Below are 25125 nucleotides of genomic sequence, written 5' to 3'. Positions count from 1 at the left end.
TAAAGGTCTGTTGCAGGTCCTGACACATATTGTACACTCAGTTAAGATGGTTGAATGAATGAGTAAATGTGTGAATGAATTCACAAAGAGACTTGTCTCAGTAATTGTTGACTCTTCACTTATTCAGCAAATATTTGAGGGCCTTTTATGTGCTGAGAGCCCTTCTATGTATCTGTGATATAGCAGTGAACATGACAAAGATCTCTGTCCTCTCATTGCTTCCATTCCAGCATGGAGAGATAGATGATAAATGTTTTCTTATTGGAGATCCTGGCAAGATAGTAGTGAGCAAATGAAGTAAAAAAAAGAAGGAAGGTCAAGGCATTTAGAACCTGGTTGGCCTTGGTGAGGACTTCAGCTTTCACTCTGAGTGACATGGGCAGCCACTGGAAGTTTCTGATCTGAGGAGTAACACATCCAGACTTCCATTTTGAAAGGATCACGCTAGCTGCTGTGTTGAGAATGAAGTGGGCTGGGAATAGAGCCAAGGGCAGAAGCCAGGAGCCCTTCCCCATTACTGTTGCAATCAATGTCCCTTCTAACTCCTGCTTAAAACATATCGACTCATGTTCAAAATGTTAATGATGCTCTAACAGGATTAACCAATTTAATAGTGTGACTAATGACATTGACTTAGAGCGTGAACGAATCCAGAATCGCTCCCTTTGTACAGACTTTAGGTGGGGAAAAATGTCATTCAAGAGACTAAGACTCTGCCAGAGGCTTATAGGAGTATGAACAAGTTTTAGCTGTCTGTGTGTCTGTCAGATGTCTGTTTCACCTTGCCAACTGAAGACCTCCTGCCTGTAACCACTTAGGTGTCATCTTTTTTAGTGACATCTCCAAAATCAGTGAAGGAATTGGTGACAAGGTTGGAATGTTCTTTCAAGCAGTAGCCACGTTTTTTGCAGGATTCATAGTGGGGTTCATCAGAGGATGGAAGCTCACCCTTGTGATAATGGCCATCAGCCCTATCCTGGGACTCTCTGCAGCTGTTTGGGCCAAGGTATGTGACACTTGGGCATTTTGGTGTGTGTTACCCCCACACATACAGAGTTAACTTTTTAATATGCAGGATTCTGGTATTTGTAGTTGTGCTGATCTGTGGTAAATGTCAGTTGAAACCACATTTAGAAGCATGTTGTTAATATGGTGCTTTAATAAGAAAAGCTATTTTTGATGTGATACAAAATGTCACAGTTATTACTTCCATTACAGGTTGTTTTGCACTGCTGTTTCTTTGGGTTAATCTTCTGGTGTAGTAGTTTAAATCACATATATGGTTGTGTCCTTATTTAAGGAAACACAATTTTAAAACACAAAATTCCTCTACTGTCTTGCAGGAATATAAAAAGTTTAAAGTTTGGGTTTGTTCTATTTATTTTGAATTGTTACCTGTGACAGTTAAGTGGCACTCTGCCAATTTTGTCTTGTAATAAAATACACATAACCTGTTCAACTTTAGCCAACACTGCAGAGTTGAGAAATTGTACTAGATACTTTTGCTCATTCTGGGGTTAATGATTTACCTAGTAACCTATTTGTATCTCTTTTGTTTCGATGCTTCCCTTCCCTTTCTCTTAAACATCTTGTTTAGCCATCTCACTATTCAGTAAAAGGCCCATGACCAGATCTGGAAGTATTGTTTTCACAGTAATTCAAAATTGTGATACGATAAAGGAAAGGGTGGTGAATCCTTTCAAAGCAGTAAGGTTTTGTTTTAGTTTAATTTGCAATTAGCAGAGAAACAAACAGTGTTTGTGGAACTTGTCATTATTCCCTAAAAATGCTATTCAGAGAACTGTGTGCGGATTTTCTTTTCCTGACTACTCCCGGGTTGCATTATCACCAGGGTGGATCAGATGTAGCCTTTGTAGGGGGCGCAAGGAGCCATTGGATGTGGCGCACTGAATGTTGCCTGCGTCATGACTTCAGTGTTTGGTAAAGGATAGGGTTTGGGAAGAAAAAGCAAGTTAAAGTTGAACAGACTACCTTAAACTTTTCTCTCCATACAAAAGTCATGAATGTTTGTCTTCTGTCCAGATACTCTCGGCATTTAGTGACAAAGAACTAGCTGCATATGCGAAAGCAGGTGCTGTGGCAGAAGAGGCTCTGGGAGCCATCAGGACCGTGATAGCTTTTGGTGGCCAGAACAAAGAGCTGGAAAGGTCAGGAACGTTCTTTGTCCACCAGTTCAAAGAACCCACTCTTACATTTTGTTGCTCGTTCTTTTGTTGATAAGTGTTACTACTCTCCTGTTTCCTGATATTAACCTTTCCCCCCCACAAAATAGAGGCACTCTTTACTGATGTGTTTAATGTCAGACTCTAAAGCAGGGTTCTTAGCCTTTTATGTTCCATGTACTCCTTTGGCAGTCTGATGAAGCTATAGACTTCCTTCTTAGAATAATGCTTTTAAATGCATAAGACAAAATACATAGGATTACAAAGGAAACCAATTATATTGATGTAGAGTTATCAAAATATTTTTAAATTGTGATATAGTGAATATGTACTTCTAATATTAACATAGTAAATAATAAGAGCAAACTATGGCTCTAATAACTACTGTAATTCCCAAGGAAGGATGCAAGTAAAAGATATTTCAAGGTATTTGTATAAAATGTAACAGGATATGAAAATGACCTGGGATTTATATTGGCAACAATGTCACAGTTACTGCTAATACTACAGTGGTTTGTTACCTGCATTGATAATTAAAGGAAATGCTAAATTTCAGTGATAGGGTAGTGAAGATAAATATATAAGTTTTCCCCATTCAAGCTCCTTGACCATGGACCTCTTGTCTAGTCCCTGCTCTGAAGGACCTTGATGTGCAAAAGCCTAAATGCCAGAACTAAGCCCCCTGATAAAGGCTACTCTGCTTTTGTTAAGTGTTCCCAACCAGCTTTCTTTAAATAATATCATTCCCTAGTACAGTTGCAATATAATTTTATGTAAAGTATTTTCTTCTGCCGTTCTATGGGACTCCTGATACCTCCATCTCTTTGAAACAGATTCTCTGGAAATTGTCCAGCATTAGAAGCAGAGTTTCCCTGATACCCTCCATTTCATTTTCTATTTTTCTATTTCCTAACCCTCTTCAAAACCACCATGTTGCTGGTTATCTAATCTCTTCCTTTTTCTCTCTCACTGCTGCTTCCTGTACACAATAGTCCACACAGACCACACTAGCCCTCGGTCGGACCTCAGGATGTGGGTGTAATCAGTATCGCTCCATTAGCTGCTGTAAACAAGCCGCCTAAGTGAAGGTAATTACAGCATGTCCACCACTGTTACCAGAGCCTTGGGTCACACTGGGGCCAACGTAGCCTCCACGCACAGGCCTGGAGCCCAGCCACACAGGACTAATTGCTGTCCTGGATGTGGCATGCTGGCTGCCTCCCAGGCGTTTGGCTCTGCTAAATGAATGCAGTGCCCAACCCTGAGGAAAGTTCACTGACCAGCTAGGTGCTTTAGGTAATTAAAAAGATAAACTTCCTGGTGGCAGCATACATTTTTAAGAACGAATAAATTTTGAACATCTCACTTGGTTAAACTAAAAAAATATGATGCTGTTTGTTTTTGTGTTAGAAACAGAAACACCCTGTTTTATATGATATTTTCCCCCAAGTCTCATTGTGTATCCATTGGATTTTTTTCTGATTTTAGGCAGCCAAAATGTAATTGTATACACTCTCTGTGTCTAGGATGGAAAGCTAGATTTAATTTAAGTTGATGTAAATAAAAAACATTGTAATTTAACTGTACCATTCTAGAAACTTGTACCTTTGTATCAAATCCTAGGAACCAGTAATATGAATTTTAATTACTCTTCAGAAATATGATAATAATAGAATGAATAATATTCAGGAAGAGATTAAATTCTAAAACAATGGTAGTAATAGGAATTATCAGGTTTTGCCAACTAGGTGCCAGCACTGTATTAACTCCTTTCTGTAATTATCTGTCCACCTCACAATTATCTTGCAAGGTAGGCTTTATACCTCCATTTTTTCATCTGCAACTTTAAAACTTCAGTTTCAGATGAAACTTAATCTAGAAAAAGTTGAGTAAGAACCTGCAACCTGCATCCCATAAATAGTGGCCATTTTATAACCTTGTATTCTGGTCTGACAATTGAACATCAGCCTGATCAGAAAACAAAAACAAAGGCCCAAGTTAAAAACAAAAATATATAAAATTCCTGTCAATCACCAGAGGCAACATAGGAGGGATTTTCTGTTCTCTAGAGGAGACTGAGCTGGGTTAAGAATCTGACTATTTTAAGAGTCCTGCATCGAATTTACCTTTGGTTCCATTCTGGGTTGGCTTGGGTTTCTCTCATTGATTTCTCTCCTTCTACCTTCACCTTGATTTATGGTGCTGGCCAAGAAGGTGATGGTGAAGCTCTTCCATATCCTGGGGTGAGAGTTCTGGAACAGCTATGGGACCAGAGGGAAGAAGGAAGACGGGGCCAGGCCAGGAAAGACAAGGCTCGGATAGGTTCTAGTCCTGGTTGATCTTAAATTGGGGGGTTAGTTCCCAGAAAGCTGAGTCTCACCAGGGGTTTCTTAGTTTAATGGTTTTGTTCCCTAAACCTCTAACTACACAGGGGGTGAATATAGCTCAGAGTAGGGGTTGTTTTCTTATTATGTTTTTCCCTCATTTTCTGGTAGGTATCAGAAACATCTAGAAAAAGCCAAAAAGATTGGAATTAAAAAGGCTATTTCAGCCAACATTTCCATGGGCATTGCCTTCCTGTTAATATATGCATCATATGCGCTGGCCTTCTGGTATGGATCCACTCTAGTTATTTCAAAAGAATACACTATTGGAAATGCAATGACAGTAAGTAGTTTTTCTAGTATTTATTAAGAATCTAAAAATACTGTTTATCAATCTACCTTTTCTTTTCTTCCATGTGGCTCCTCGTCAAAGGTTAGCCATGATTATAGGCTTCTTTCTTTAGTGAGTCTTTGCTTGGTGCTCTGGGCAGAACTGGCCTTCTGGAAAACAGGTGTGATTACAAGTAGAGGCATGAAAATAGCATTTGATTAGACCAGTTGAGAAATATACATAATATCTGAAAGGAAGTAAAAATTGAATGAATTTATGAATGAACAAATATGGGTTGGAACCATCCTCATTCTGTTTTTCAGTTTTGGTATATAAAAAGGTGAACATTATATTATGAGTCACAGTATGAGAGAATGTTAAGTTTACATATTATAACACCAGCTATTCCAAAATACAAGATGAAAAGTTATTTTCATTTGCTTTGTTTTTCACTTCATTTTGTGATTCTAAAAATTATATATATATACTAATTTACAAAAGATTAGAATACAAAATTTTAAAAAATTAGAAATTATTTAGAATTACTTACAATTTAATAATCCAAATACACTTAAAAACTTTCACTGTAGATCTTCCAGACCAATTTCTATATATTTGTATGTCTTTTTTCTTTCAAAACTGGGATTTTATTGTGAATACCGTTTTGTAACTTTTTCTATAAATAGCAGTATTCTGTGACAGTAACAATCAGAACAACATTCAAATAGCAATCTTTTATAACCTGCACTTCCATATCTTCCTAAACAGAGGGTACAGAACACAGTTTGGCCCTTTGATGATGACTCATGTCCATTATGAAAATTAATCCTTTCAAATGTTTCCTAGAGTGGCATCTTCAAACCCCATTGAGATCTTGAGGGCTGTTTGGGTGGACAAGCTTTTGTAATTGTGGAGCCTATTTTTACTTGTTTTGGTTTCCTTTATGGGGGCCAGTCTCTCTGGAAGCCTTCCACCTTGTTCATGTCCTCATTTGATGAATTTTATGAGGAAGGGAGATGGAATCCTGACTTGCCGTTCACCTTTTGTGACGAGTGTGTCCTCTCTGGTCAGGCCTCCTCGTGTGTACTGTGTAGACGGTGCATCTCCGCAGCAGGGCTGGAGAGGCATAGCCAGGTGGCAGGGAGCCCAGCAAAGCCCTTTGGGTAAAGGGCATGACCTCCAGTGCATTGGCTTTATAACGTCTACTTTGGTATAGAGACATTTTCTCTTTCTTACTGGCCCTTGTGTATATTGCAGGTAGTGAATAGATATCTGGGGGGTATTTGAGTTCTGGGTATGTGAAGTATTATTGTTATTGTCTTCTGAGGAAAGTCCAATTACATGTACAAGTTTCACCATGCCCAGAGGTAAAGGAGTAATTTCTCTTCATTTACGTTTTCCTTAGTTAAATTATGCTAATAATCTGGATTCCCAAATCTATATTATTGGTTTTTCTATGTCTATTTATTTTCTCAGTGAAAAAAATGTGAAGGGAAATGTGTTTTGTGTGCTATTGTACACAATAATTGTGTGGAGGAGTGATTAATGAGTGCACCCAGGTGTGATATAGTGTTTTATAATGTGTGAATGGTTAATAATTTCTATGTTAAAAATCTTACTAAAATATGTATCCAAAATGGTCCATTTTAAGGAAAATTCCATTGGGGCCAAAATCTACCATGTTTCATTTTCAGCATTCTGTGTAATTCAATGCAAAGTTAGAAAAAATCTTATGGGACTGAATTATAATATTGATGGAAATGTTTCCCTCTGGTGGCATTAGCTTCAGAGTCAAAGAAAAAGGTTTGAAAATCTTTCTGACTCTGAGTTCAGGAGAAGAGCAACAGATAGTTTGACAAGCTAAACTAAAAAATTATATATATATTTTTTTGAGGTTTAAGAAATCCATTCATGCACTGAAGCACTGTATTAACCTTGTAAAGTTTGCTCTTTCACTACAAGGATTTTTAAAAGGATAAATGTAAACTCAATCCTTTGTGTAGTGTGTGTTTCAAACGCGTATTTGAGAGAAAAATGGATACCAACGTGGGGCTTATAACTTTTCCTCATGTTCTTCTGCTCAGGTCTTTTTTTCAATCCTGATTGGAGCTTTCAGTGTTGGACAGGCTGCTCCATGTATTGATGCTTTTGCCAATGCAAGAGGAGCAGCATATGTGATCTTTGACATTATTGATAATGTGAGTCATTTATCACTTTAATGTAGAAAATCCTTTGAGGCTTGGATAGTTAAATATCATGTGAAAAATCAATTATGGAGAGAAACAACCTCTTCTTAGTAACGAATGAAACAAAATGCCTCTTATTAATATTTCTAAAAGCTGATCTTTAAATCTTGTTACACTGATCTCCTTCTGGAAAAGTAAATGCACTAGTGTTTTGTTATTAGAGTTCAGAGCAAAGAAATTTGTTTTCTTGGTTTTTCTCCTTTTCTGTTTTCATTCTCTACCAGACTGAGAATATTATAGTTTGTATTCAGGATGAGTGGGTAGAAATATTTTTGGCGGGACCAAAATTAACGTATGTTTTCCCGTGGGCTACCCCGTTCAAAAAAGAATGATCACCACATGTTCAACATGCTTTTGCATAAACTATACTGCGTAAGTTGCACTAACTGCAGTGAAATAAAAACAATAGTTTTGACATATTAAAATAAGTCCCTGCATTTACACACCTAAAATGCAAAGTAGGTCATTGAAATTTGATTGTTTAATCTAAGCAATTTCTCCCATTTCATTGATCTAAATCATGGGAATATTGCTCAGCTTCTGAGCATTTTGAAAGTTTACTTGTTCCTAAATAACTTGGCTCCAATCAATCGTTCAGTTGGTCTTTTCAACCCAATCCATTGCGTTTACTCTTTCGGAATAAGCTAATTTTCATTAAATGCTCAAATACCTGGTGATATCAATTATAGTTTATTTTTGTTATTATAGTTGTATAAGCATACAGATCCACCCACTTAGAAAATGTATGAGGATATGCAATAAACTTAAAGTGAAATACTGTGTGCAATGAAATGAATGTTATGGACGTTTCAGGAAAAGCCTGATTTCTGAGAAGGAATATTTCCCAAGCAACACACATGCACACAGAGTCTTCACCTTGGGCTCTGTCTCATGTGAGGGAGATTGGGCCATTCCAGGTCCTACTTTTGGAATTTGCTGAATCCTACTCCTTAAAAATGTAATTGTTTGTCCTATGGTGGAATAGTCATTGAATTTTTTTTTGTTTAGAATCCTAAAATTGACAGTTTTTCAGAAAGAGGACACAAACCAGACAACATCAAAGGGAATTTGGAGTTCAATGATGTTCATTTTTCTTATCCAGCTCGAGCTAATGTCAAGGTATTGTAAAAAATACGTATAGGAATTCCCAACTCAGATTGTTTGTTTAATCATCTTAAATAATTTGAAGTCTCTATTTTTTTATATTTATGTACTTTTCCCATTTGGGTTATATTCCCTTAATACTTTTTTCAAGTTTAAAATGGAATCAAATTACTCCATTACTATCATTTTCTTAAGATATGTGTTCTTTCTCTCTTTTCCCTTAAGATCCTGAAGGGCCTCAGCCTGAAGGTTCAGAGTGGGCAGACGGTGGCCATGGTTGGGAGCAGTGGCTGTGGGAAAAGCACAACTGTCCAGCTGATGCAGAGGCTCTATGACCCTGATAAGGGTATGGTAAGTGGGAAGAACCAAGTTCTTCAGAGTGGGAAGCTGAGTACCAATTAACCCTTTGAAATTGTTTTTTTAGTAACAAATTTGCCTGTGAATCTAGTTTTCATGAAGGGCTTGGGGAATTGCAGTGCATCTGGATAATGCATTCAAACCCTTAGGCTGGTTTAACAAAAGAATTCAAAGATGATAAAAGCCAAAGTAGCTAGACAACACCCTCTTCTGTTCCAACTAAGCTTTTCATAACCACTAAATCACTGGGAAACAGTCATCCAAACCACTGAGGGGATTATTTTCAATGAGCTATTGGGTTTGGTAAAAAATATTCTATATAGCAGTTGTGGACAACCTGGTGATCAAGGTCACAAGAAATATTAGGGTAATAATTAAACTAATCAAACACAGTTGAGTCTTCAAAAATAATCTTTGAATCTTTTTATTTATTTTAAATTTTTTATGTTTTAATTGAACTATCATTGATATACATTGCATATATTGGTTTCAGATGTACAACATAGGGTTTCAACAATTATATAGATTACTAAATGCTCATCACAGTGTGGTTGCTATCTGTCAACATACAAAGATATTACAATATTATTGACTATATTTCCTATGCTATATTTTCATCCCTGTAAGTAATTTATTTTATAATTAGATGTTGGTGCCTCTTAATCCTATTCACCCATTTTGCCCATCCGCCCACCTGCCTCCCCTATGATAGCCATCAGTCAGTTCTCTGCTTATGAGCCTATTTCTGTTTTGTTTGTTCGTTCATTTGGTTTATTTTTTAGAGTTAACATATAAGTGAAATCATATGGTATTTGTCTTTGTGTGACTTACTTCACTTGGCATAATACCTTCTAGGTCCACCTATGTGGTTGCAAATGGCAAGATTTCATTCTTTTTTATGGCTGAGTAATATTCCATTGTGTTATATGTCCCCCCACATCTTTATATGTTCATCTATCAATGGACACTTTGATTGCTTCAATATCTTGGCTATTATAAATAATGCTGCAATAAACATAGGAGTGCATATCTTTTTGAATTAGTGATTTTGCTTTCTTTGAGTATATTCCCAGAAGTGGAACTGCTGTATCATATGGTATTTCTATTTTCATTTTTTTTGAGAAACCTCCATTCTGCTTTCCATAGTGGCTGCACCAGTTCGCAACCCCACCAGCAGTGAGCAAGGGTCCCGTTTTCTCCACGTCCTCTCCAGCACACGTGTCTTGTCTTGTTGATGACAGCCCTTCTGATGGTGTGAGGTGCGGTCTCATTGTGGTTCTGAGCTGCATTTTCCCTGATGATTAGTGGTGTTGAGTATCTTTTCATGTGAAAGACAGCTGAGTTTTCTTAAGTGTTGGAAAATCTGAAGGGAAAATTGATGTAGCCTCTTAAACTTCTGGAGACATGGGAGATAGAAATACCTAGGGTGTATTTTTTGCCTTTACAAAATTTTGTTATAAATTCAAACTTACAGGAAAGTTGTGAGCAATGAGCTCACATATACCCTTTACCCAGATTTACCAATTGATTATATCTTGAACCACTTGATTTATTGTTTTCACTTTCTCTTTCTGCATGCATGTGTATATAACACACACACACACACACACACACATTTTTCCCTGAATCTTTGAGAGTAAGTTCAGGACATGATGCCCCTTGAACTCTACATATGTGAGTATATATTTTCTAATAAGAAGGACAATCTCTTATATAACCACAAAACATTTATCAAAATTAGTAAATTTAACATTAATACTAATTCACATTTATATTCAAATTTCCTTAGTTGTATGAATTTTAGGGCATTGAGTTTACCTGAAATTAAATTATACTTCAGAAATTAAAAAACTGAAAATTAGAAGTTACAAAGAAAAACAAAAGACATAAGACATTGAGATAAAACAGATTGCAGAAATGAATACAAAGTTTTCTAAGATACATGCATTATTAGTTTATCTAATTTAATGAAATTAATAAACATCCTTGGAAAAATCTAATATTACTATGGAGGAACATAGACCCATCCTCATTTACTAAAGCAAACTCTAGGTTGGTTCAAATGTAGACATTTTTCTTTATTTAAAAAAAAACCTAGTAAAATACTAACAATTGAGGATAAGCATTTGAGAATACCTTATTCTATATATTATTATGTACATAATTTTTTAGAAAATATACATATAGGGAAAAAAGTATTCAGAAATTCTGTAACTCAGAGATATTCACTGTTCATATGTTTAAAAAAATTTTTTATTAAGGTATTATTGATATGCCCTCTAATGAAGGTTTCACATGAAAAAACAATGTGGTTACTACATTTACCCATATTATCGTGTCCCCCCCAATACCCAATTGCAGTCACTGTCCCTCAGTGTAGTAAGATGCCATAGAGTCACTACTTCTCTTCTCTGTGCTACACTGTCTTCCCCATGATCTCCCCCATACCATGTGTACCAATCATAATACCCCTTAATTCCCTTCTCTCTCCCTCCCCTACCCCTTCCCTTTGGTAACCGCTAGACCCTTTTTGGAGTCTGTGAGTCTGTTGCTGTTTTGGTCCTTCAGTTTTGCTTTGCTGTCATACTCCACAAATGAGGGAAATCATTTGGTACTTGTCTTTCTCCACCTGGCTTATTTCACTGGGCATAATACCCTCTAGCTCCACCCTTGCCATTGCAAATGGTAAGATTGATTTCCTTCTCATGGCTGATAAGTATTCCATTGTGTATATGTACCACATCTTCTTTATCTGTTCATCTACTGATGGACACTTAGGTTGCTTCCATATCTTGGCTATTGTAAATAGTGCTGCAATAAACATAGGGGTGCATGTCTTTTTAAATCAGGGATCTTGCTTTCTTTGGGTAAATTCCCAGGAGTGAAATTCCCAGGTCATACGGTATTTCTATTTTTAGTTTTTTGAGGAACCTCCATATTGTTTTCCACAATGGCTGAACTAGCTTACATTTGCATGAGCGGTGTAGGAGGGTTCCCCTTTATCTGCATCCTTGCCAGCATTTGTTGTTCTTAGTCTTTTTGACACTGGCCATCCTAACTGGTGTGAGGTGATGTCTCATTGTGGTTTTTATTTGCATTTCCCTGATAATTAGTGATGTGGAGCATCTTTTCATGTGCCTGTTGGCCATCTGTATTTCTTCTTTAGAGTAATGTCTGTTAATATCCTCCACCCATTTTTTAATCGGGTTATTTGCTTTTTGGTTGTTGAGGCATGTAAGTTCTTTATATATTTTGGATGTTAACCGCTTGTTGGATATGTCATTTACAAATATATTCTCCCATACTGTAGGATGCTTTTTGTTGTTGTTGATGGTGTCCTTTGCTGTGCAGAAGCTTTTTAGTTTAATGTAATCCCATGTGTTCATTTTTGCTTTTGTTTCCCTTGCTCAAGGAGATGCATTCAGGAAAAAGTTGATCATGTTTATATTCAGGAGATTTTTTTCCTATGTTGTCTTCTAAGAGTTTTATGGTTTCATGACTTATATTCAGGTTTTAGATCCATTTCAACTTCACTTTTGTGTATGGCATTAGACAATAATCCAGTTTCATTCACTTGCATGTAGCTGTCCAGTTTTGCCAACACCAGTTGTTGATGAGACTGCCATTTCCACATTGTATGTCCATTACTCCTTTATCATATATTAATTGACCATATATACTTGGGTTTATATCTGGGCTCTCTAGTCTATTCCATTTGTCTGTGGGTCTGTTCTTGTGCCAATACCAAATTGTCTTGATTACTATGGCTTTGTAGTAGAGCTTGAAGTCAGAGAGTGTAATCGCCCCCCGCTTTATTCTTCCTTCTCAGGATTTGTTTGGCTATACAGGGTCTTTTGTGCTTCCATATGAATTTTAGAACTATTTGCTCTAGTTTGTTGAAGAATGCTGTTGGTATTTGATAGGGATTGCATTGAATCGTAGATTGTTTTAGGCAGGATGGCCATTTTGACAATATTAATTCTTCTTATCCATGTGCATGGGATGTGTTTCCATTTATTGGTGTCTTCTTTAATTTCTCTCATGAGTGTCTTGTAGTTTTCAGAGTATAGGTCTTTCACTTCCTTGGTTAGGTTTATTCCTAGTTATTTTATTCTTTTTGATGCAATTGTGAATGGAATTGTTTTCCTGATTTCTCTTTCTGCTAGTTCATCATTAGTGTATAGAAATGCCACAGATTTCTGTGTATTAATTTTGCATCCCACAAGTTTGCTGAATTCAGATATTAGATCTAGTAGTTTTGGAGTGGATACTTTAGAGTTTTTTATGAACAATATCATGTCATCTGCAAACAGTGGCAGTTTGACTTCTTCTTTACCAATTTGGAAGCCTTTTTTTCTTTGTTTTGTCTGATTCCTGTGGTGAGGACCTCCAGAACTATGTTGAATAAAAGTGGCAAGCATGGGTATCCTTGTCTTGTTCCTGATCTTAAAGGAAAGGCTTTCAGCTTCTCACTGTTAAGTACGATGTTGGCTGTGGGTTTGTCATGTATGGCCTTTATTATGTTGAGGTACTTGCCCTCTATACCCATTTTGTTGAGAGTTTTTACCATGAATGGATGTTGAGTTTTGTTGAGTGCATTTTCAGCATCTATGAAGATGATCTTGTGGTTTTTGTCCTTCTTTTTGTCGATGTGGTGAATGATGTTGATGAATTTTTTAATGTTGTACCATGCCTGCATCCCTGGCATAAATTCTACTTGATCTTGATGAATGATCTTTTTGATGTATTTTTGAATTCGTTTTGCTAATATTTTGTTGAGTATTTTTGCATCTATGTTCATTAGGGATATTGGTCTGTAATTTTCTTTTTTTGTGGTGTCTTTGCCTGGTTTTGGTGTTAGAGTGATGCTGGTCTCATAGAATGAGTTTGGAAGTATTCCTTCTTCTTCTACATTTTGGAAAACTTTAAGGAAGATGGGTATTAGGTCTTCACTAAATGTTTGATAAAATTCAGCATTGAAGTCATCTGGCCCATGGCTTTGTTCTTAGGTAGTTTTTTGATTACCAATTCAATTTCGTTGCTGGAAATTGGTCAGTTCAGCTTTTCTGTTTCTTTCTGGGTCAGCCTTGGAAGGTTTTATTTTTCTAGAAAGTTGTCCATTTCTTCTAGGTTATCCAATTTGTTAGCATATAATTTTTCATAGTATTCTCTAATAATTCTTTGTATTTCTGTGGTGTCCATATTGATTTTTCCTTTCTCATTTCTGGTTCTGTTTATGTGTGTAGACTCTCTTTTTCACTTTATAAGTCTGGCTAGTGGTTTATCCATTTTTGTTTACTTTCTCAAAGAATCAGCTCCTGCTTTCATTGATTCTTTCTATTGTTTTATTCTTCTCAATTTTATTTATTTCTGCTCTAAAGTTTATTATGTCCCTCCTTCTTCTGACTTTGGGCCTCTTTTGTTCTTCTTTTTCTAGTTTCGTTTATTGTGATTTTTAGACTGTTCATATGGGATTGTTCTTCTTTCCTGAGGTAGGCCTGTATTGCAATATACTTTCCTCTTAGCACAGCCTTGGATGCATCCCACAGATTTTGTGGTGTTGAATTATTGTTGTCATTTGTTTCCATATATTGCTTGACTTCTGTTTTTATTTGGTCATTGATCCATTGGTTATTTAGGAGCATGTTGTGAAGCCTCCATGTGTTTGTGGGCTTTTTCATTTTCTTTGTGTAATTTATTTCTAGTTTCATACTGTTGTAGTGGTCTGAGAATCTGGTTAGTACAATTTCAGTGTTTCTAATTTACTGTGGCTCTTTTTGTGGCCTAGTATATGATCTATTCTCAAAAATCTTCCATGTGCACTTGAGAAGAATGTGTATCCTGCTGCTTTTGGGTGTAGAGTTCTGTAGATGTCTGTTAGGTCCATCTGTTCTACTGTGTTTTCAATGCCTCTGTCTCCTTACTTATTTTCTGTTTGGTTGATCTGTCCTTTGGAGTGAGTGGAGTGTTAAAGTTTGTTAGAATGAATGCATTGCATTCTATTTCCCCTTTTAATTCTGTTAGTATTTGTTTCACATATGTAGGTGCTCCTGTGTTGGCTGCATATATATTTATAATGGTTATATACTCTTGTTGGACTGATCCCTTTATCATTATGTAATGTCCTTCTTTGTCTCTTGTGACTTTCTTTGTTTTGAAGTCTATTTTGTCTGATACAAGTACTGCAACTCCTGCTTTTTTCTTCCTATTATTACATGAAATATCTTTTTCTATCCTTTAACTTTTATTCTGTGTATGTCTTTGGGGTTGAAGTGAGTCTCTTGTAGGCAGCTTATAGATGGGTTTTATTTTGTTATCCATTCAGTGACTCTTTGTCTTTTGATTGGTGCATTCAGACTATTTACATTTAGGGTGGTTATCAATAGGTATGTATTTATTGCCATTGCAGGCTTTAGATTCGTGGTTACCAAACGTTCAAGGGTAACTTCCTTACTATCTAAGAGTCTAACTTAACTCACTTAGTATGCTACTATAAACCCAATCTAAAGATTGTCTTTTTTTTTTCTCCTTCTTTTTCTTCCTCCTCCATTCTTTATATATTAGGTATCATATTCTGTACTCCTTGTCTATCCCTTGACTGACTTTGGGTGCATTTGATTTAATTTTGGATTTGCTTAATAATTAACTGTTCTACTTCCTTTACTGTGATTTTATTACCTCTGGTAAATAAAACAGCTTTTTAGCCTTAGGAACACTTCCATCTATAGCAGTTCCTCCAAAATACACTGTAGAGATGTTTTGTGGGAGATAAATTCTCTCAGCTTTTGCTTATCTGGAAATTGTTTAATCCCTCCTTCAAATTTAAATGACAATCTTGCTGGATAGAATATTCTTAATTCGAGGCCCTTTTACATCATTGCATTAAGTATATCATGCCACTCCCTTCAGGCCTGTAAGGTTTCTGCTGAGAAGTCTGATGACAGCTTGATGTGTTTTCCTTTGAATGTGATCTTTTTTCTCTCTCTGGCTACTTTTAATGGTCTGTTCTTATCCTTTATCTTTGCCATTTTAATTATTGTATGTCTTGCTGTTGCCTTCATTGGGTCCCTTGGGAAATCTGTGCACCTCTATGGCCTGAGAGACTATCTCCTTCCCAAGATTGGGGAAGTTTTCAGCAATTACCTCCTCCAAGACACTTTCTATCTCCTTTTCTCTCTCTTCTTTCTCTGATACCCCTATAATACGAATATTGTTCCATTTGAGTTGGTCATACAGTTCTCTCAATATTCTTCCATTCCTAGAGATCCTATTTTCTCTCTGTGCCTCAACTTCTTTGTATTCCTCTTCTCTAATTTCTTTATCATTTATCATCTCCTCCACCATATCTAATCTGCTTTTAAAATCTTCCATTGTATTCCATAATGATTGGATTTCTGACTGGAATTCCTCCCTGAGTTCTTGAATATTTTTCTGTATGTTTATGATTTTTATTTTGAAATATCTTTCAGGAAGATTGACAAAGTCTGTGTCACTTGATCCTTTCTCAGGTGTTTGAAGGATTTTTGTTTGAACCAGGTTCTTTAATGTTTCATAGTTGCATGTGGCACCCTAGTGCCTGGAAGCTCTACTTTCTGGAGCTGCTTGGCCCCTGGAGTAATGTCAGGGGTCACAGAGGATTGGTGCTGGTACCTGGGGGGATGAAGGAGCTGTTTCCTGCTTCCCGGCTCTATGCCTGTCTCCACTGCCAGAACTAGTGGGCCAAACACACAGGTGTAAGCCTCTATGCTTTGCATTTGTAGCTACTTGTAGGTGGGGCTTCCCTCTGGCTGGCCTGATGCCAGGGCAGGGTTTGCTGGTTTGTGAGCCAGGTATGGGCTGGCTAGGAGGAAGGTGCAGCAGGTTGCATATCATGGTGGGGGGCCTTTGAACTGCATAGCCAGCCAAGGGGATGGAGCGCCAGAAGATCCAGAAAGTTCCCAACCTGCTAGGCAGAGTGCACCCAGAGAATTTTGTCTACCTGGCCTTTCTCCTGAGCATTAAGCTCTGTGCAATCCTTGCCCCTTTAGCAGCCCTGTCACTGTTAGGAAGTCTCTCAGACTGCCCACCTTTCTTTTGTCCCAGAGCAGCCAGTTGTGGGTCCCTGTTTTCTACAAGCAGCTGGAATTTCAGTCTCTCCAGGTATTCTGCCTGCCTTAGCTTTCCAACCCCACTAATTAAGAGAGCACCATGCAATGTAGGTTCATGCTCCCAGAGCGGATCTCCAGGGCTAGGTGTTCAGCTGTTCCAGGCCTCCACTCCCACTCCTTCCCCGCTCCATTTCTCTTCCTCCTGCCAGTGAGCTGGGGTGGGGGAAGGGCTTGGGTCCTGCTGGATCACGGCTTTGGTATGTTACCCTGTTCTGTGAGGTCTGCTCTTTTCTCCAGTATATGCAGTCTGGCGCAGTCTTCTTTCCTATTGCTCTTTCAGGATTAGTTGTATTAATTATGTTTTCATATTATATGTGGTTTTAGGAGGAGGCCTCTGTCTCACCTCTCATGCTGCCATCTTTAATCCAATCTCACTGTTCATATTTAACAGTTTTGTTACTACTAAAATAATAGGAGAAATACCCAATGATATAATTGATTAATTCAGTTTTCCTTAAACTTTTCTCCAGCAAAACTCAGTAGAACTATAAAATGGAAAGCAAGAAATTGGAACAAATTATGATATATATGGGAAAACTATTGTATTTAATATTTGAAAAATTAATGTGCATCTATAATAGGAAATGAACATGTAAATCTTTCCAGATTAAATATAGATTGATAAAAAATTTCAAGAAATGGTCAATCTCACTTATAAATATATACAAATTAAAGCAAATACAAGCTAGCACCTCACTCTATTAATTAAAAATCTGATAAAACCCAGAGCTGGTAAATTACAATGCAGCAGATATATTTATATATTCCTGTTGACATTTTAAATTACTAAAATCTTTTTAGATGGTAGTTTATTCAACCGTTATTCAGCAAGTAATAAATGCTCAATATACACTTGCCATTGTAGAGGTAAGCAATCAATATCAGAAAAGAAAAAGTAAATCATACTCTTCAGCCTGGAAGTTCTCTACTTTTACAATGATTGTCTTTCAATGTTCCTTGAAAGAAACCAAATGTCCAGTAGGTGGAAAATGCTATCATAAATTATAGTACGTTACATATAGTGAAAATCATAATGCCATCAAAATAATATGTAGACTAGGTACGTAAGTGGGCAATTTCTTCAAATGTAACAATAGTAAACAAAAATAGTAGTGTGCCAAGATTGTATAACCCAATATTGCTATGGAGAACAACCCATCCATGAAAAAATGTAAGGTAATAAATATGAAGTGAGCATATACTTTAAATTTTTATTCTTGCACACTGTTATTTCCAATTCTCATTTCTAACCAGTGAAATAAGTTTAATATTAGCTAAGCCTTTGTAAAAAAAAGGTTTTGATGCTTTAGAGTTCAGGTGGTTTAAAGTATTTCATGGAACCAATTTTTTTCTTTCAGATTAACATTGATGGGCAGGATATTAGAACCTTTAATGTCCGGTATCTAAGGGAAATCATTGGAGTGGTGAGCCAGGAGCCAGTGCTATTTTCTACCACAATTGCTGAAAATATTCGTTATGGACGTGAAAATGTAACCATGGATGAGATAAAGAAAGCTGTCAAAGAAGCCAATGCTTATGAGTTTATCATGAAATTACCTCAGGTAAAAGCTCTGTCAGTGTAGTTGTTCTCAGTTAAAATTTCATATCATGCCACTGAGTTCTTTTTTCAAAGGTTAAGCTAATATTGTTTGAGATGAAGCGTTGTCCAACTTTGCCAGGTAAGTCTCTTGAATGATTCAGTGGGAGGTTTAAGGAGTATAGCCTGGTGCATGAATCATAAAATTTTATACACGGTATGTGCTGGCAGATTTTTAGAATTCAGTACTCACATATTTCATCATTTATGACCCATGGCAATAGTCAAAATGAAGCTCCATGTTGTCTTCATGAATTTCTAGACCCCATAGGTTTTCCTATTTAAAATACCTCAAGACCTCCTCCACGTTTTCTGTTGTAGAAATTTGACACCCTGGTGGGAGAGAGGGGGGCCCAGCTGAGTGGGGGACAGAAACAGAGAATCGCCATCGCTCGGGCCCTGGTTCGCAACCCCAAGATCCTCCTGCTGGACGAGGCCACATCAGCCTTGGACACTGAAAGTGAGGCTGAGGTACAAGCAGCTCTGGATAAGGTCAGTAGGCCCTAAACACCTGAAGGACCACCAAGAAACTTCACTGAAAATTCCTGCTACTGCTTTTCAAATCTAAAATGAAAAAGCATAAACATAACAGCAAATGGAGCTTTCTCATGGGGCTTCACTGATTTCTCCTTTCTCAGGTTGGATTGCAGAGAGAGGTGGCTGGCCCGTCACCTGGCATGCTGTGAGATGCAGTGAGCCCAAATCCAGGACTATGCAATGAGCCACTTGGCTTTATTTATTTCTTGCACATAGGCTATTGTTTTGATCAAAAGGGGCTGTGTTAAAAGGTACAAAGAAAAATCTGCTTACCTAGATACTGGTCCCCTGTATCTAAGCAGTTCAAAATAGTTGCCTTTTGGGTAGTAAGTAACATCATCTTTATCTGTTCATGAAGGTAACTGGATGCTCTTCTGGAAATAAAAATTCAACTTGTGTGTTTGTTTAAAAATAGGCATATAATAAGCAATATGTTTTAGATGCTCAGCTCATGTGCTTTCTCAGATGTTTCTAAATCTCTTACTATCATCTTGCTAAGCTGAAGCTTCACAGGAGGAACCTTATCTTAGGACACCGTCAGGATGAGTGCTAATGTTATCTGTGCTAACAACACAGTATAAAAACCAGAATCATATGACACCATGTAAGTGAGTTTCAAACACATAAATATCATAAATGTATTTCATTTGATAAAATTTAGTAATAAAATGTGCAAGCTGCTTAACAGATTCTATCTAAACTACCTCTCAGTTTTAGAGATGAGCTGTATGAAACTTATTTTCTCAGGAAAATTTATCCCTGAATCCTGAGTAAATATAACTGGCTTATGTGCTGTAAACTATAGTTAATTAATGGTTCCTTGATTAGACTAATAACTTAATGATTCATAAGATGATGATAATTGTTCCTCACAAATTCTTACACTGGATTATATTGCTTTCATGTACATTGTCTCAGTATTAAGGAACCAAAATATACTACACAGGAAACTCTTGTCTGGTCAGTTAATTAGAAGTGACTTGAAGTAAGTAAGGTATCATTTAGAAAACACACACATAAATTAATTTTAATTTGAAACATATAAATGGGCATTTATATGACTTTTTACTTTTTAGTAAAATAGGCTTTTTTACTTTTTAGTAAAATCAAGTAAGATAAGAAAGATTCATGGGGGGGAAAAGTCCCATTTAACCCTAAGGCCCCCACCCAATGTTTTCTAGGGTATAGATATTAAATATATTAGCCCATGCCATGCTAAAAGAACAGAATTATTAGAAATATTGTGTTTTTTTGTGACATTGATCTCAGAGAAACTACAGTCTTGGAAGTTTTAATTCATATTCAGACAAGTTACTTTGCTCAATTTTAGCAATTTGTGTTTTTTAGGATTTTGACTCACTCCTGAGTTGATAATGTTTTATGTATTGACTTTAAAAATAACTGATAAATTACTCATAATTTTTTTAAATCCTCAAGAAAAGTCATTAGTAGCTTGGAATAAGGTTAAGAGCACAGGCTTTGGTGCTAGACAGGCTGAGGTTGGAATCCTGGCTCTATCCCTTTCTAGCTGTGTGACCTTGGGCAAATGAATGAACCTCCCTAAGCCTGAGATACACAGGCATAATTGGGGAGTGGGGGATAAATAATGTCATAAGATGATTGAAAAAATTAAATGAGACACTGCCTGGAAGGTTATTAGCACATACATTGCACATAGGAAACACTTGAGTTTGTTATCTGCTGCTATTTTTATGGTGACTACTAATGATAGTCATGACTATTAATTTTATTGATTGCTGAATTAGTTACCTATTGCTGCATAACAATTTATCCCAAATTCAGACTTAAAACAATAATTATGTGGAGTAGATGGGTAGATTTTCTGCTATTTTCCCCTGAGCATTTAATGAAAATACTGGAGGGATGACTTAGTAAAAATGGGTGAGATGGCCTCACTCATGCTCTGGCTCTTGGCTGATCATCTCATGAGCTCTTCATACTTACAGTTGCACAATAGGCTTACCTGGCTTCCATACACAGAAGTCTCAGGCCATTGAACCCCAAGGCTGGAGCTCTAAGACCTGTAGGGACATAGACTCCACAATTCACACAATGTCACTTTTACCACATTCTGTTGGTCCCAAGTCACAAAGCTAGCCCAGATTGAAGGAGTGAGGAAATAGAACGTGCATTTTCATGGATGAGCTGTAAAGATTCTGTGACCATATTTAATCTTCCACGGCACACCCTCTGCCACACCTATTTACATTTCTCCTATGTGAAAAATAAATTCTTCTCTTCCTAAGACCCTCAATATTTTCATACAGTTATGACATCAGACCCAAAGTCTAGAATCTAATGATCTACATGTGGTCCATATACAGATGAGGTTTTTCATGTTAAACTCATCTTGATCCAGAGACCTATGAGCTAAAGAGACAAATTCACTCCCACACATACACGCAACATATAATGGTGATACAGGAATAGTATAAGCATAATAGATACTACTGTTCAAAAAAGAGAACAGTAAGTACATAGCAGCTACTGGTCCATGGCAATTCTGAAATGCAGTCTGGTGCAGGTTGCCAGTTACCCTGTTGCTCCAGGGAAAAGGAATGATCCTTGATTAAGACCCAGTTCTGCCCCCTGCTAGTAAATTCCCTAGTTCATTGATTTGGGGCTCCACCCACTGGCTATTGGATCCTCCCTCTGAGAGGTGCTTCCTTTTCAATAACAGATGGCCAGTACCTGCAGCTGAGTAGCTTTCTTAACAGGCATTCCCCCATAGAAATTGGGGACATTTTTTGGATGACCCTGGATGACATTTTGAATTTTCTCAATCTCCATTGTTTTTTATTAAGGTATCATTGATATACACTCCTATGAAGGTTTCACATTAAAAAGATTGTGGTTACTACATTCACCCATACTATCAAGTCCCCCCCAAACCCCATTGCAGTCACTGTCCATCAGTGTAGTAAGATGCCACAGCGTCACTACTTGTCTTCTCTGTGTTAAACTGTCTTCCCCGTGACCCCACACACATACCATGTGTACCAATCATAGCACACCTAAACCCCTTCTCCCTCCCTCCCACGTAACCTCCCCCACCTCTCCCATTTGGTAACCCCTAGTCCCTCCAAGGAGTCTGAGTTTGCTGCTGTTTTGTTCCTACACTTTTGCTTTGTTGTTATACCCCACAAATGAGGGAAATCATTTGGTACTTGTCTTTCTCTGCCTGGCTTATTTCACTGAGCATAATACCTTCTAGCGCCATCCATGCTGTTGCAAATGGTAGGATCTGTTTCCTTCTCATGGCAGATAAGTATTCCATTGTGTATATGTACCACATCTTCTTTATCTATTCATCTACTGACGGACACTTAGGTTGCTTCCATATCTTGGCTGTTGTAAATAGTACTGTGATAAACATAGGGGTGCATATGTCTTTTTGAATCTGAGATCTTGCTTGCTTTGGATAAATTCCTAGGAGTGGAATTCCCAGGTCAAATGGTATTTCTATTTTTAGTTTTTTGAGGAACCTCCATATTGATTTCCACAATGGTTGAACTAGCTTACATTCCCACCAGCAGTGTAGGAGGGTTCCCCTTTCTCTGCATCCTCTCCAGCATTTCTTGTTCCTAGTCTTTTCGATGTTGGACATCCTGACTGGTGTGAGGTGATATCTCATTGTGGTTTTAATTTGCATTACCCTGACAATTAAAAGTGTGGAGCATCTTTTCATTTGCCTGTTGGCCATGTGAATTTCTTCTTTGGAGAAGTGTCTGTTCATATCCTCTGCCCATTTTTTAAATTGGGTTATTTGCTTTTTGGTTGTTGAGGCATGTGAGTTCTTTATATATTTTGGATGTTAACCCCTTGTCGGTGATGTCATTTACAAATATATTCTCCCATACTGTAGGATGCCTTTTTTTGTTGTTGATGGTGTCCTTTGCTGTACAGAAGCTTTTTAGTTTTATGTAGTCCCATTTGTTCATTTTTGCTTTTGTTTCCCTTGCCTAAGGAGATGTGTTCAGGAAAAAGTTGCTCATGTTTATGTTCAAGAGATTTTTGCCTATGTTTCCTTCTAAGAGTTTTATGGTTTCATGGCTAACATTCAGGTCTTTGATCCACTTTGAGTTTACTTCTGTGTGTGGAGCTGGACAATAATCCAGTTTCATTCTCTTACATTTTGCTGTCCAGTTTTGCCAACACCAGTTGTTGAAGAGGCTGTCATTTCCCCATTGTATATCCATGGCTCCTTTATTGTATATTAATTGACCATATATACTTGGGTTTATATCTGGGCTCTCTAGTCAGTTCCATTGGACTGTGGGTCTGTTCTTGGGCCAGTATCAAATTGTCTTGATTACTGTGGCTTTATAGTAGAGCTTGAAGTTGGGGAGTGTAATGCCCCCAGCTTTATTCTTCCTTCTCAGGATTACTTTGGCTATTTGGGGTCTTTTGTGCTTCCATATTAATTTTAGAACTATTTGCTTTAGTTTGTCGAAGAGTGCTGTTGGTATTTTGATAGGGATTGCATTGAATCTGTAGATTGCTTTAGGCAGGATGGCCATTTTGACTATATTAATTCTTCCTATCCCTGAGCACGGGATGTATTTCCATTTATTGGTATCTTCTTTAATTTCTCTCATGAGTGTCTTGTAGTTTTCAGGGTATAAGTTTTTCACTTCTTTGGTTAGGTTTATTCCCAGATATTTTATTCTTTTTGATGCAATTGTGAATGGAATTGTTTTCCTGATTTCTCTTTCTGCTAGTTCATTGTATAGGAATGCAACAGATTTTCTATGTATTAATTTTGTATCCTGCAAGCTTCCTGAATTCAGATTTTATACCTAGTCATTTTGGAGTGGATTCTTTAGAGTTTTTTATGTACAATATCATGTCATCTGCAAACAGAGACAGTTTAACTTCTTCCTTGCCAATCTGAATGCCTTTTATTTCTTTGTGTTGTCTGATTGCCATGGTTAGGACCTCCAGAACTATGTTGAATAAAAGTGGAGAGAGAGGGCATCCTTGTCTTGTTCTTGATCTTAAAGGAAAAGCTTTCAGCTTCTCGCTGTTAAGTATGATGTTGGCTGTGGGTTTGTCATATATGGCCTTTATTATGTTGAGGTACTTGCCCTTTATACCCATTTTGTTGAGAGTTTTTACCATGAATGGATGTTGAATTTTGTTGAATGCTTTTTCTGTATCAATGGAGATGATCATGTGGTTCCTGTCCTTTTTGTTGATGTGGCGGATGATGTTGATAAATTTTTGAATATTATACCATCCTTGCATCCCTGGAATAAATCCTACTTGATTTTTTATGCATTTTTAAATTCAGTTTGTTGAGTACTTTTGCATCTTTGTTCATCAGGGATATTGATCTGTAATTTTCCTTTTTTGTGGTGTCTTTGCCTGCTTTTTGTATTAGGGTGATGCTGGCCTCATGGAATGAGTTTGGAAGTATTCCCTTGTCTTTTACTTTTTGGAAAACTTTAAGGAGAATGGGTATTAGGTGTTCACTAAATGTTTGATAAAATTCAGCAGTGAAGCCATCTGGTCCATGGGTTTTGTTCTTAGGTAGTTTTTTTTATTACCATTTCAATTTCATTAATGGTAGTTGGTCTGTTCAGATTTTCTCTTTCTACCTGGGTCAGCCTTGGAAGGTTGTATTTTTATAGAAGGTTGTCCATTTCTTCTAGGTTATCCAGTTTGTTAGCATATAATTTTTCATAGTGTTCTCCAGTAATTCTTTGTATTTCTGTGGTGTCTGTAGTGATTTTCCTTTCTTATTTCTGATTCTGTTTATGTGTGTAGACTCTCTTTTTTTTCTTGGTAAGTCTGGCTAGGAGTTTATCTATTTTGTTTATTTTCTCAAAGAACCAGCTCCTGCTCTCATTGATTCTTTCTACTGTTTTGTTCTCTATTTTATTCATTTCTGCTCTAATCTTTATTAGTCCCTCCTTCTACTGACTTTGGGTCTCATTTCTTTTTCTTTTTCTAGTTTTGTTAATTGTGACTTTAGACTGTTCGCATGGGATTGTTCTTTCCTGAGGTAAGCCTTTATTGTAATATACTTCCCTTTTAGCATGGCCTTAGCTGCATCCCATAGGTTTTGTGGTGTTGAGTTATTGTCATTTGTCTCCATATAATGTTTGATCTCTGCTTTTATTTGGTCATTGATCCATTGATTATTTAGGTGCTTGTTGTTAAGCCTCCATGTGTTTGTGGGCTTTTTGTTTCCTTTGGTTAATTTTTTTTAATATGCAATAATTTAATCACAAAGTAGCACATAGATCACATAGGAAGTAATGAAACTGTATATG

At 37.0% G+C, this 25125-nt stretch overlaps 1 protein-coding gene across 6 annotated transcripts in view; it reads left to right on the top strand.

The window, feature by feature from the left end:
• Positions 1 to 25125, top strand: part of LOC118925712 (phosphatidylcholine translocator ABCB4) — a 77272-nt gene that overhangs the window by 13921 nt on the left and 38226 nt on the right. For 5 of the 6 annotated variants that reach the window (XM_036911831.2, XM_036911829.2, XM_036911828.2 and 2 more), the window contains 8 exons: positions 835 to 1006; positions 2044 to 2168; positions 4679 to 4850; positions 6923 to 7036; positions 8093 to 8203; positions 8414 to 8539; positions 18051 to 18254; positions 18611 to 18781. In XM_036911831.2, the coding sequence (XP_036767726.2) occupies positions 835 to 1006; positions 2044 to 2168; positions 4679 to 4850; positions 6923 to 7036; positions 8093 to 8203; positions 8414 to 8539; positions 18051 to 18254; positions 18611 to 18781 (1195 nt within the window). The remainder of the gene's footprint in view (positions 1 to 834; positions 1007 to 2043; positions 2169 to 4678; positions 4851 to 6922; positions 7037 to 8092; positions 8204 to 8413; positions 8540 to 18050; positions 18255 to 18610; positions 18782 to 25125) is intronic. The other variant, XM_036911833.2, reaches the window with a different exon arrangement.

This window comes from Manis pentadactyla, chromosome 7 (assembly GCF_030020395.1).
Source record: "Manis pentadactyla isolate mManPen7 chromosome 7, mManPen7.hap1, whole genome shotgun sequence".
In the NCBI taxonomy this organism is placed as follows: domain Eukaryota; kingdom Metazoa; phylum Chordata; class Mammalia; order Pholidota; family Manidae; genus Manis; species Manis pentadactyla.
The sequence above is the reverse complement of the archived record's forward strand: the minus strand, read 5'-3'. Positions and strand labels throughout refer to the sequence as shown.